This window comes from Pleuronectes platessa, chromosome 3 (assembly GCF_947347685.1).
Source record: "Pleuronectes platessa chromosome 3, fPlePla1.1, whole genome shotgun sequence".
Lineage (NCBI taxonomy): Eukaryota > Metazoa > Chordata > Actinopteri > Pleuronectiformes > Pleuronectidae > Pleuronectes > Pleuronectes platessa.
Window position 1 is genome coordinate 20,464,106 of NC_070628.1, and position 10,663 is coordinate 20,474,768.

The following is a 10,663-nucleotide window of genomic DNA, read 5'->3' on the forward strand; positions in this document are numbered from 1 at the left end:
CTAAAAGGAGACAAGAATATATACAGTATATAAGTACCCTTAAAAGGAGCTTATATGAGAATATATGAGGAACCCAAAAAGGAAGCAAACATATATATGAAGAAGTGATTAATGACCATGAGGATGAAGATTTAACTCAATCCACAAACACACACACACACACACACACACACACACACACACCAAAATTATGGCAATTGTGATGATATCTTTCAAAATTCCGGAGAATTTTTGACCCCATCTCCTCCTTACAGACTGAAGCCAAACATTCTGATTAGTTTCTAGAGTTTCAGTGCAAGTTCATTTTCTTCTTTTGGGTTAGGGTTATTTAAATTTTTTTGGGGGGGATGAATGTTGTTCACCATCTGCTTTTCCATGTGCCAGCAATCCCACCTCAATTTCTGTAGTGTTACAACTCAGACTTTAGCACATCTTGCCCCAGGGGTAATGAATCACTCTGCGGCTCTGACTACCACAGGAGTATTTTCTCTCTGAGGCAGGACTTCATGAGTTGTAACCTGCGCTGCTCTCTGCTGCATGCAGCCACTTATCAGGCATTTTCTCTCTAACAACTGCTCTGCGCACATCAGATAGCTCGTCTGAGCTGCTGCACTGCTGTGGCACGACTGAAAACTTCAGCTGACTTTTACCAAGGACCTGTGGAGGAACTTCAGAGTCAATTACTGCTGGTGAGTCAAGTGCTTTCTTTATTTCTTTAATTGGTTTAATTTCTGTCCAGTCGAGCTTCCTCTCATCAAATCACAAGTTATGTGTTTGTTTTGGTTGCATTGCTGCATGGAGTCACTGTTTATATTTCCACAGATAACAATATGCAGCTGATTAGTGGGGCCATAGTGTGCCTCAGTGTTTTGGGGGCAGTAAAGTTGCTGTCTATCCCCTTGGTCTGGGGACTCCCGGTGGGGCTGGTGCTCTGTGTGGCCTCGAGGGGTTTCTGTGAGTTCATGCATGTGGCTCTACGCACCATCAAAAGAGACTTAATGTAAGTAGTTTGTGTGGCTATGCTTGTACATGTGTGTTTTTCACCTCAGTCCTATTTTGAACTGTCTTTCCCTCCTGTGAAAGGTGTCTGGTTGTCATACTGCGAGTGAGGTTTTCCATGAAGAGTAATCTGCGAAGAAGAAGTACCATCCCTTCCCTGTTTGCCCAGATAGTAACACGCTACCCCGACAAACCAGCCTTGATCTACGAGGCCACAGGAGAGGTGAGGACATGCCAATAATTTATTATAATAAACTTGATTTGAAAAGCACCTTTCAAAATTGGAGGCAAACAAACAGAGACAATTACAAGCAATTACAGACACAGGTACGGAAATACAAATTATTACAGATGAGAAAAGAGTCAAAACAAGATAATATAAAACATTAAATGATTTCATTAGTTGGTAAGATCAGAACTAGGAGAAAGCACAACAATAAAAGTGTGTCTTTAAGAGAGATTTAAAAGAGGATAAGTCTGAGTTTGTCCGATCTCCTCAGGGAGATTGTTTCCAAGAGTGGAAACCTTGAAAATAAGGCCTGTTTACCTCTGGTCCTCAGCCAAGCCTGTGGGATGACGAGTAGGGCCTCAGGTAAAAGATCCGAAATAACCTTTGGTGCTAGTCCGGAACGGGCCTTAAAAGTCAGCAGTAACATTAATAAATCAATTCTAAAATTTACTGGAAGTCATGAGTCAATGAGGAGAAGCTGAATTGGGAGTCACATGCTCTCTTGTAGGAGATTTGGTGAGGAGTCTAGCTAGGGACAACAAAGACATGTTGGAAATGGAAAGGAAACACAAACACCCTGCACAGACTGTATTTTCCCTTTTCACTCGGTTCCAGGTCTGGAGTTTCAGGGAGCTGCAGGAGCGATGCCATGCTGTGGCCCACTGGGTGCTGGCACAAGGCTGGGCTGAGGGGGACGTGGTGGCCCTCTACATGGAGAGCCAGCCTCTAGTGGTGGCCCTGTGGCTGGGTCTCGCTGCGGTTGGCGTGGAGGCCGCACTCATCAACCACAACCTTCGACAGCGCCCGCTGCTGCACTGCGTCAGTGTGTCCGGTGCTCGGGCACTGGTGTTTGGGACGGAGCTGGCGGAAGGTGGGAACAGATCATAAATGAAGTAACTTTGCTGCGCTCAGCTCACTTTCAATAATGTGTGGCATCATGTTGCTTTCGCATTCCTAACGATTAATTTCTGGTGATGATGAAGCTGTGTCCGAGGTGAGCAGCTCTCTGCAGCCCAGCATGGTTTTGTTCAGCTGTGGTGAGCAGCTACAGCAGCAGCAGGAGGAAGAGGAGGTGAAGCTTCACAGCCTCCCTGTCCAGAACCTCGACGACCTGCTGGCCAGTTCACCCAAACACCCGCCAAACTACACGCTCAGGAAGGAATTTAACGGTGAGGGTCTGTAGAGTGTGTGGGTTTGGTTGTGTTGCCATAATATAGACGTGTGTTACACATCAAATAGCTTTGATTGCAACACCTTCTTCTCTGATGCAAGTCTATGCCTGCAAGGGTAAAACTACTCACTGACAGATTTCAATCTATGGTCTTCTTATGAGACTTATTCCTGCATAAGACTGTCATCCACCCACACATATTTATTCCCATGAAAAATTTCAGTGTGATGCGAAAGATAATATTTCTGGGTAACGTAAGAGTTCAGAGACAGTTCTGTCTGTGTCACGGCATTTAACTTTTAATGTTCGAATCAACAAAAACGTGGGACACACAAATTCTCCCAGCACAACTTTCATCACATCTTAACTCATGTCACTCCTCCAACCTTAATCATCACAGTCATAACAATCATACAAGGTGCACCGTGTTCCAGACCTATTAAGGAGCAGAAGACAATATATATCCTGATTTCTCTCTATATATATTTTTTTTAATTTAACTTTAAAAGATATAAACAACATGTCATATATTTTCAACTTATCTCTTATTGATTTGCTTATCTGTATTGTTTCACCTGTGTGAGCACATGACATTCCTACATTGCTACTTGTCAAGTCTTTGCTTGTTGCTCTGTCATAAAGAGTGAAGGCAAAGAGGCACAAAAGACAAAGAATGGAGGTGAAATTTTTAACATTCCTTGTGAAAAATCTGCTCGTGTTACAGCTATGTTTTTGGCTCTCTCTCCATGCAGACAGACTATTTTACATCTACACTTCAGGTACAACAGGAATGCCAAAGGCAGCTGTGGTGGTGCACAGTCGGTGAGTTGATTTGTGATCTTATCTCAACTGATTCTGCAGTGATGCATTTATGGACAAAGCACATTTATAATGACACTTATAGTAGAAACATTTGGAGTGATGTACAAAAGAGCCTAAAGAATTTGATCAACTCTTTTCCACTTACGTAAGAATTATCAATACACAGACGATGATTAAAAACACTAGAGCAGTGCCCACTCTGAACCTTCCTGTTTGGGATGGGGTTATTCCTTGTCCTCCTCAAACCGTTCTAAAATAGTAGCTTCTTTCTGTTCTGGAAGTTGTGTGCAGAGCTTTTTTTTTATAAACAATGGAGTGCAAAATTAAGTTAGAAAACTGTGGGTTCATCCTACCTGGTTTATCTGCAATGAAGATTTGTAGTCATTGTTTTTCATAAAATTCGACTGTACAGTTCATGGGACAGATTAAAATCATGACGCCATATTTAATTGGTAACAACTGCAGTAAAAAGTGTTTCAATTTGTGAACTCAAATTTGGTGGTCCAAAATTCGATTAAGATCTGGCGTCAGTTCAGAAAACATTTTAATTTGACAAATATATGTAGCTTCTCTCCAATAATGTTTAATCATCTTTTTGCACCATCTCAAATAGATCAGGCATTTGCAGTTTGGCACAGAAGGGGCTTGGTCTACTTTCAAGATCTCTTTACCGATGATGGCTTTGCTTCATTTCAATTTCTATGTGAAAAACATAATTTACCAAAGTCTCATTACTTTAGATATCTTCAGGTTCGAAGTTTTGCCCCTAAATTTTTCCCGGGGTACCCATCCCCACCCTCTAAAGATTTACTGTATTCAGTCCTTAATGTAAATCCACTCAATAAAGGAGCAATATCAAAAATATATGCTTTAATTCTGGATAGCTGCCCTCATTCGTGGGACAAAATTAAGGCAGCATGGGAAGGAGAGGTTGGAGAAGTAATACCAGAAGACACCTGGAAAAATACCATACAGCGTATACACACATCTTCTTTCTGTATCAGACATGGCTTGATTCAGTTTAAGGTTGTCCACAGGTTGCATTATTCTAACGACAGACTGTCTAAATTATACCCTAATGTTGCACCAAACTGTCCTAGATGTCAATATTCTCCTGTTTCTTTGGGACACATGTTTTGGTCATGTCCATCAATGTATGTCTTCTGGTCCTCAGTCTTCCAATCATTCTCAGCAATACCTGGCAAAACACTGCAGCCTGACCCTTTGATAGCTATCTTCGGTGTAGTAAGGGATGAGCTAAAGCTGTCCCGTCTCCACAAAAATGCAATTGCCTTTGCATCGTTGCATGCCCGACGTCTGATTCTGCTGAATTGGAAGGGGAAGAATCGTCCTGCCTATGTTCATTGGATTAGAGAGGTGATGTTGAGATTGGCTCTGGAAAAAATTAGATTATACAGTACACGGGTTGGAGGATAAATACGACAGAACCTGGTCACAGTTCATGACACATATCAAGAGCTTGCCTTTTGCCTCAATCCTTGTTCTTATTTAGTATGTATTTATTTTTCCTTCTTTCCTTCTCTGACTGCCGTCCTAGTCTTCTCAATGCCTATATTCTGGCTGTTGGGACTTTTTTTTTATCTTAAAGGTCCAGAATGTTGGTGCTATGACCATAATGATCAACACAGATTGGTTTGAGTTTTTTTTTCTTTTTTTCCCTTTGGTCTGTCTCTTTTTTGTATTTGTATATGTTTGCTTTCTTCTTTTGGTGCTCTGTCTGTCAGTGTGATACTTGAGTGTTTTTGTGGATATGTTTGTGGGGATGCCACCTGGTTGGGGGTGGGGGGCTGGTGCACAACTTTTGTAAGAAATGCTTAACTAATGATGTCAATGTTTTCAATATGGAAAAATGATAAATAAAGTTGTAAAAAAAAAGAAAAAAAGAATGACACAAGAAGAATCAGGAGGCACCGGTGTCTCCTGGTGAAGTGAGCTGTGGTGAAAATGAATGAATCAATATGTTTCTTGTCAGGTACTTCCGCATCGCTGCCTTTGGTTTCCACTCCTTCGGCATGCGACATGATGACATCATATACAACTGCCTCCCCCTGTATCATTCTGCTGGTAGGCCTCACTAACTTTTTCCTGAGTGACAGATTTACCTTGTGACCTTGCCAAAAAACCCCGCAAGCACCATGTCTTCTTCCTCGGTGTCAGTCTTGTGAGCATACTTGGCTCCACTCACTTTGGCTCACTGAAATAAAAGGCTGATAACATCTCCTGACCCTGGGTTTAGTAGGTTCCCCCTAGCACATGGGACATATGTGTGTTTCTGACCAGTTTACTGAAAGTATAGGCTCACATGTTAAGCTTTAGGAAAACCTGAATTAGTTTCCTCTGTCTTGGTTTCTGAATTGATACTAGTAGTGTTTGTGTGTGAGAGTGTGTTCATGTGGATGTTTACAGGAACCATCATGGGTGTAGGACAGTGTTTGCTCTTTGGTTTGACTGTTGTAATCAGGAGGAAGTTCTCGGCCACTCACTTCTGGGATGACTGTGTTAAATACAACTGCACTGTGAGTACTCACCGGGACATAGGAAAAATGCACCAGAATCAATACTGACTGGTCAGATTATTGACGGCCATATTGATCTGTCTTGCGTGTTTAGGTGACCCAGTACATCGGTGAGATCTGCCGTTACCTGTTGGCTCAGCCGGTCCGCCCATCTGAGGCACATCATCGAGTCCGTGTTGCCTTTGGTAACGGCCTCCGTCCCTCTGTGTGGGAAGAGTTTGTCCAGAGATTCAGAATCCGAAGAGTTGGGGAATTTTATGGTGCCACCGAATGCAACTGCAGCCTGATCAACATAGATGGAAAGGTGCGTTTGAGCTTTTTGCTATGAATTAAAACGACACAATGCAAGATTCGCTCTCGGCTATCCTCCTCTACCAATGGGATATATTTTTCCACTGTTGTTAATTTAAGTTGCAGCCTGAGCCTCCCCATGCATGCAGCTGCACACACACATGCATTTGTTGACAAGCCGACGGAGAAGAAACTGGCAAGCTCAGAAGCAGAGTCTTCATAGCCTTTCTAACTCTAAACCTGTCCTGAAGTCAGTTTCACATTCAGGCTCACACAGTTTTTGGGGCCTGGTAGTAAACGTTTTCACATTCACTGTGCACCTTAGAATGGAACAGTAGCATACAAGCTAACAAGATGACGCAGCAAGTAAGTAGCCAACACAGTTTGTGATGTCAGAGCATGATGCGTCTCAAATAAAATAAATAGTTTGGCTAACTTGCTAAACCTCTATTCAAACGAGTTAACCTGCTTCTGATGATGTGAGTCAACAACTTACTAACACAGTCAAACGGGAAGCAGAATATCAAGTGACATAGCAAACAATCAAAGATTAATCCCAGGTCAGCATCTGTCCCGCGTCATTAAGTCCCATTAGCCATTTCCAACACATGAAAAATCCTTCGATATTCCCTCTTGCTCGGTTTCTTACTCTATCATTCCCTTATTTCCTCTTCTGTGTTTCCTCCAAAATTGTCCTGTTCTGTTTCGGTGGCTTTGCCATAATGTCCACTCTGAGAATGGCAAGTTATCTCTGATGTCTGCTAGCCTCCGATCCGGTTATTGCTGTGTGACGTATGTTGTAAAGCAGGCCCAGGGTTAGAGAGTGCAGTTGTGGCAATGAGAGACTTCTCACTATTATAAGTTTGTTTACCATCAATATTATTTTGAAACTATTGCTCTAAGTATATATTGAACAGAGTTTTCAGCTTCGTTCCATCTCATGTTCATGTGTTTTCACACGTCCAGGTGGGGTCGTGTGGCTTCAGCAGCCGCATCCTGCCCGACTTCTACCCAATCAGACTGGTCAGGATGCAGGAGGACGGGAAGCTGCACAGGGATTCACAAGGACTCTGTGTACCTTGTCCTCCTGGTGAGCGCCCCCCCCCCCCCCCGCCCAGCTGCAAATAAAAAAACATGTTATGAATGTAGAATTTTGAATTTGAAATGTTTTCCTCCTCCCATTTCTATATCTGCAGGTGAGCCAGGGATGCTAGTGGGCCTCATCAACCCTGCTGATCCGCTCAGGAGATTCGATGGTTACGCTGATCAGGATTCCACCAATCAGAAAGTAGCTCACAATGTCTTCAAGACGGGAGACTCTGCTTATATCTCAGGCAGGTTTTATTCTGTCTCTTTGATATACAGTCAGAATAAGGATGATCACACAGTCCAGACACACAGAATTAATTCGAAACTTTAAGTTGCCCTGAGGTGAAGGAGAGTCACTGATGACAATCTGGGAACCTTAATAGAAAACAGTGCTCCCTGCCTACAGTAGAATGGGATAGGCTCCTTGCCTACTTGCTTGCCCAGTCAGACACACACAAAAAAACGCAGACACTGTCGCACTCAGGGTGATACACACTGTTTGGAAACAGGTGACATTTCACTTCAAAGGGGTGAATCTTTAATTAAGTTCATAATTTCCACATTTACTCAGGATGTCTTATCCTAGTTTTTCAAAAATAGATGTCAGTGACTTATCATCACTACAGACTTCAACCTTCATTCTACTTTTTCCACGATAGGGAGATGATGACGATGAAGATGATGAAGATGACATTTTGTGGAGGGGTGGGGCGTGACATATGGGCGTGACCTATAAGCATCTTCAGGGGACAAATGAGAGCATGCTATTTGTTGCAGATCCAAATACAACTCTAGTTCTAGTGAATATAAATGTGGTTTCTAAAAAAGGGCCTGTTGCACATCGAAAGAGGTATACGCTCAACTGAGTTTCATTCTACTTCTTATTATTTTTGCCTCTGTCTGTCTTCCAGGTGACGTGCTGGTGATGGACGAATATGGCTACATGTATTTCAGAGACCGCAGTGGCGACACGTTTCGATGGCGAGGGGAGAATGTGTCCACCACAGAGGTGGAGGGAGTCCTCAGTGGTCTGCTGGGACACTCTGATGTCGCTGTCTATGGAGTTTCTGTACCAGGTAGAAATGGGACAAAAAAACACGGGGAAAAAAAGATTGACAGCTTAACGTGGGTGTTGAATTGTGTTGACGTCTGCTTGTTACCTCACCGGCTCCTTCTGTGTGCAGGTGTGGAGGGAAAGGCTGGCATGGCAGCGATCGCTCCCGCAGGAGGCCCGTTTGACATTGATGCATTCACGTTGGCTGTACAGAAAGCCCTGCCCTCCTACGCACGACCCCTGTTCCTTCGGCTCATGCCATCTGTTGACACAACAGGTGAGAAGCATGGCAAGGACTTGTGAAGACACACTTAAAAAAAAAAAGTACCGTCAACTTACTCTATTAACTCTTGTCCTCAGGTACATTCAAGATTCAGAAGATGCGGCTACAGAGGGAGGGATACAGGCCACAGGAGACGAGTGAAGACATGTATTTTCTGAACAGTCGTGCTGGGAGTTATGAGCCTGTTACTGATGAACTGTACAGCGCCATCATGGAGGGAGAGGTGTGTCTATGAGGCAGGAGGATAGATCGATGGACTGTTGAAGAGGAAAGTATGAACTGTTTATTTCAAAGGGAAAGGATGAAAGAAAACACACAGATATATTTCTCTACCAGTAATGACTACATCCTGATAAACCCTGATGACTCTGGAAACATGGCTGTGTTACGTTTTTTTTGTTTTTGATATGGATTGGATTCCTGCATCAATAAGACAAACGTGTGATATTTGGAATGGATGATAGATCACACAATTCTCCATGGACTACTGTACTTCAAGCTTTCATGAGGAAGATGAATAACGTATTATATGTATTGAAATCATTTATCATGCAGCTTGAACACAATAAGAAGAAAGTTACGTGCTACATAAAAAAAAAAGAAGAAATAAGCTAAAATCAATATTACGAACATATATTCAAATCAAGCACACTCATGGCACGGAATCTTATGTAACGGCAAACTTATCGAGGAGCCATTGCCCAGATTTGGCTTACATCCCACATCAGGCCCAGATACCGTGCGACATGATGGCACTTCAGCGGTCTGATCATGTTTGCCAGATATGGGCCAAAAGTAAGCCATAGCAGTACCGCATGTCAACCAAAGGTGGAGTTAGAATTAGTTGTGTGCTATTTAGGCCATATTCACCATTTACCACATGGGCCACTTAAGGTTCACATCCAGATTACACCTTGACTAGAGCACTGTATGTTTGCCAAAAAAGGCCCACATTTGTTTTGGAATAATTGGGCTGCATTTGCTATTTAACAAGTGAAATGGCTCACAGCCCTTTTGTTGGTGACATTAGAAAGTCAGAAGAGCAGCTTGTCTCCCTCAAGTGGCCCACAGCCGTATGCTGTCTGGTCTGTGGTTGCACAGCTGAGAATAGGAATCCTTACTCCTGACCGGAAAGTTGGTTGATTTAAAAACATCACAGAGGACAGCCTTATATTACATTACATATCATTTAGCTGATGCGTTTATTCAAAGCTACTTACATGAAGTGCATTAAACCATGAGCATACAAACCCAGAACAACAAGAATCATGTGAGTATAATTTTAATAATTATTTAACCAAGGTGTAGTCCTGATGTCACTGGGGAGCTTGTTCCAGCATTAAGGAGCCAGGACAGCAAACAGTCGGGATTTTGTTGGGTGGTTAGCTCAAGTGGACAGACTGTGTGAGACTTCTGTATTGTCCTTATTATGAAATAATAAATAAATTTGAATAAATAATAAATCCATATTGTATGGACTGGCAGTTCACAAATGTTCACAAGCACTGGTGATAGAATGGTTGTTTGTACACATACATATATTAACCAAATGTAATGCACTGACTGTATATACTATGTGTTCATGTAATTCCATATCCTGTAAAACACATTTAATAAAACATACTGAAGCCTGTAACAGTTATGTAATTTGACCAGAACACAGCATTTACCTTCTTTTTACATCACGAGTGAATCTAAAGCTCAGGTGTTTGACTATCTAAATGTTAACCGTCTTTTCCTTTAGTCCTTTTAAGAATGTTCTCAGCTCCGCCTAGTTGTCAAAAGATGAATTACTTTGAAAAGCCGCTCCATCTGTGTGGGAACACAGGGAGGTCGAGGCATCACTTCATACAGCGTGTTTACAAGTCGGGTTCAGTCATTTTGCTTTAAGTGGCCACATTGTGGAAAGTTTACTATTTGATTATAAAGCAGGTCTTGCTGATTCAGTACAACTTTAACCTACGTTTGAGTGCAGGAGGCCGATTCGGTTTATGTTCCCCCTGCAACGTATTCATTAGCCTGTATGCTGACAGTATTTACAGAAACACCACCAATCATCTTGTTTTATGTGTAGGCTACATTCCATGTGACATGAGATCTAAACGTGTACATATGATACAAGGATAGAAACAGTAATTACCAGCTCAGTTTCAACCTCGGTGCCTCTTTAAAAAACGCACTCTGAATT

At 42.4% G+C, this 10,663-nt stretch overlaps 1 protein-coding gene across 1 annotated transcript; it reads left to right on the top strand.

Annotated features, from left to right (window-relative positions):
* Window positions 1-260: 260 nt before the first annotated feature.
* On the top strand, window positions 261-10,111 carry LOC128437322 (long-chain fatty acid transport protein 1). The gene is made up of 14 exons (XM_053419425.1): window positions 261-689; window positions 823-1,000; window positions 1,084-1,222; window positions 1,844-2,099; window positions 2,212-2,397; window positions 3,152-3,221; window positions 5,215-5,306; window positions 5,649-5,758; window positions 5,853-6,062; window positions 7,016-7,139; window positions 7,246-7,383; window positions 8,050-8,214; window positions 8,323-8,469; window positions 8,553-10,111. Exons 2-14 carry the CDS (start codon window positions 831-833, stop codon window positions 8,708-8,710), a joined length of 1,965 nt encoding a protein of 654 aa, XP_053275400.1. The 5' UTR covers window positions 261-689; window positions 823-830; the 3' UTR covers window positions 8,711-10,111.
* The last annotated feature ends 552 nt before the right edge of the window (window positions 10,112-10,663 follow it).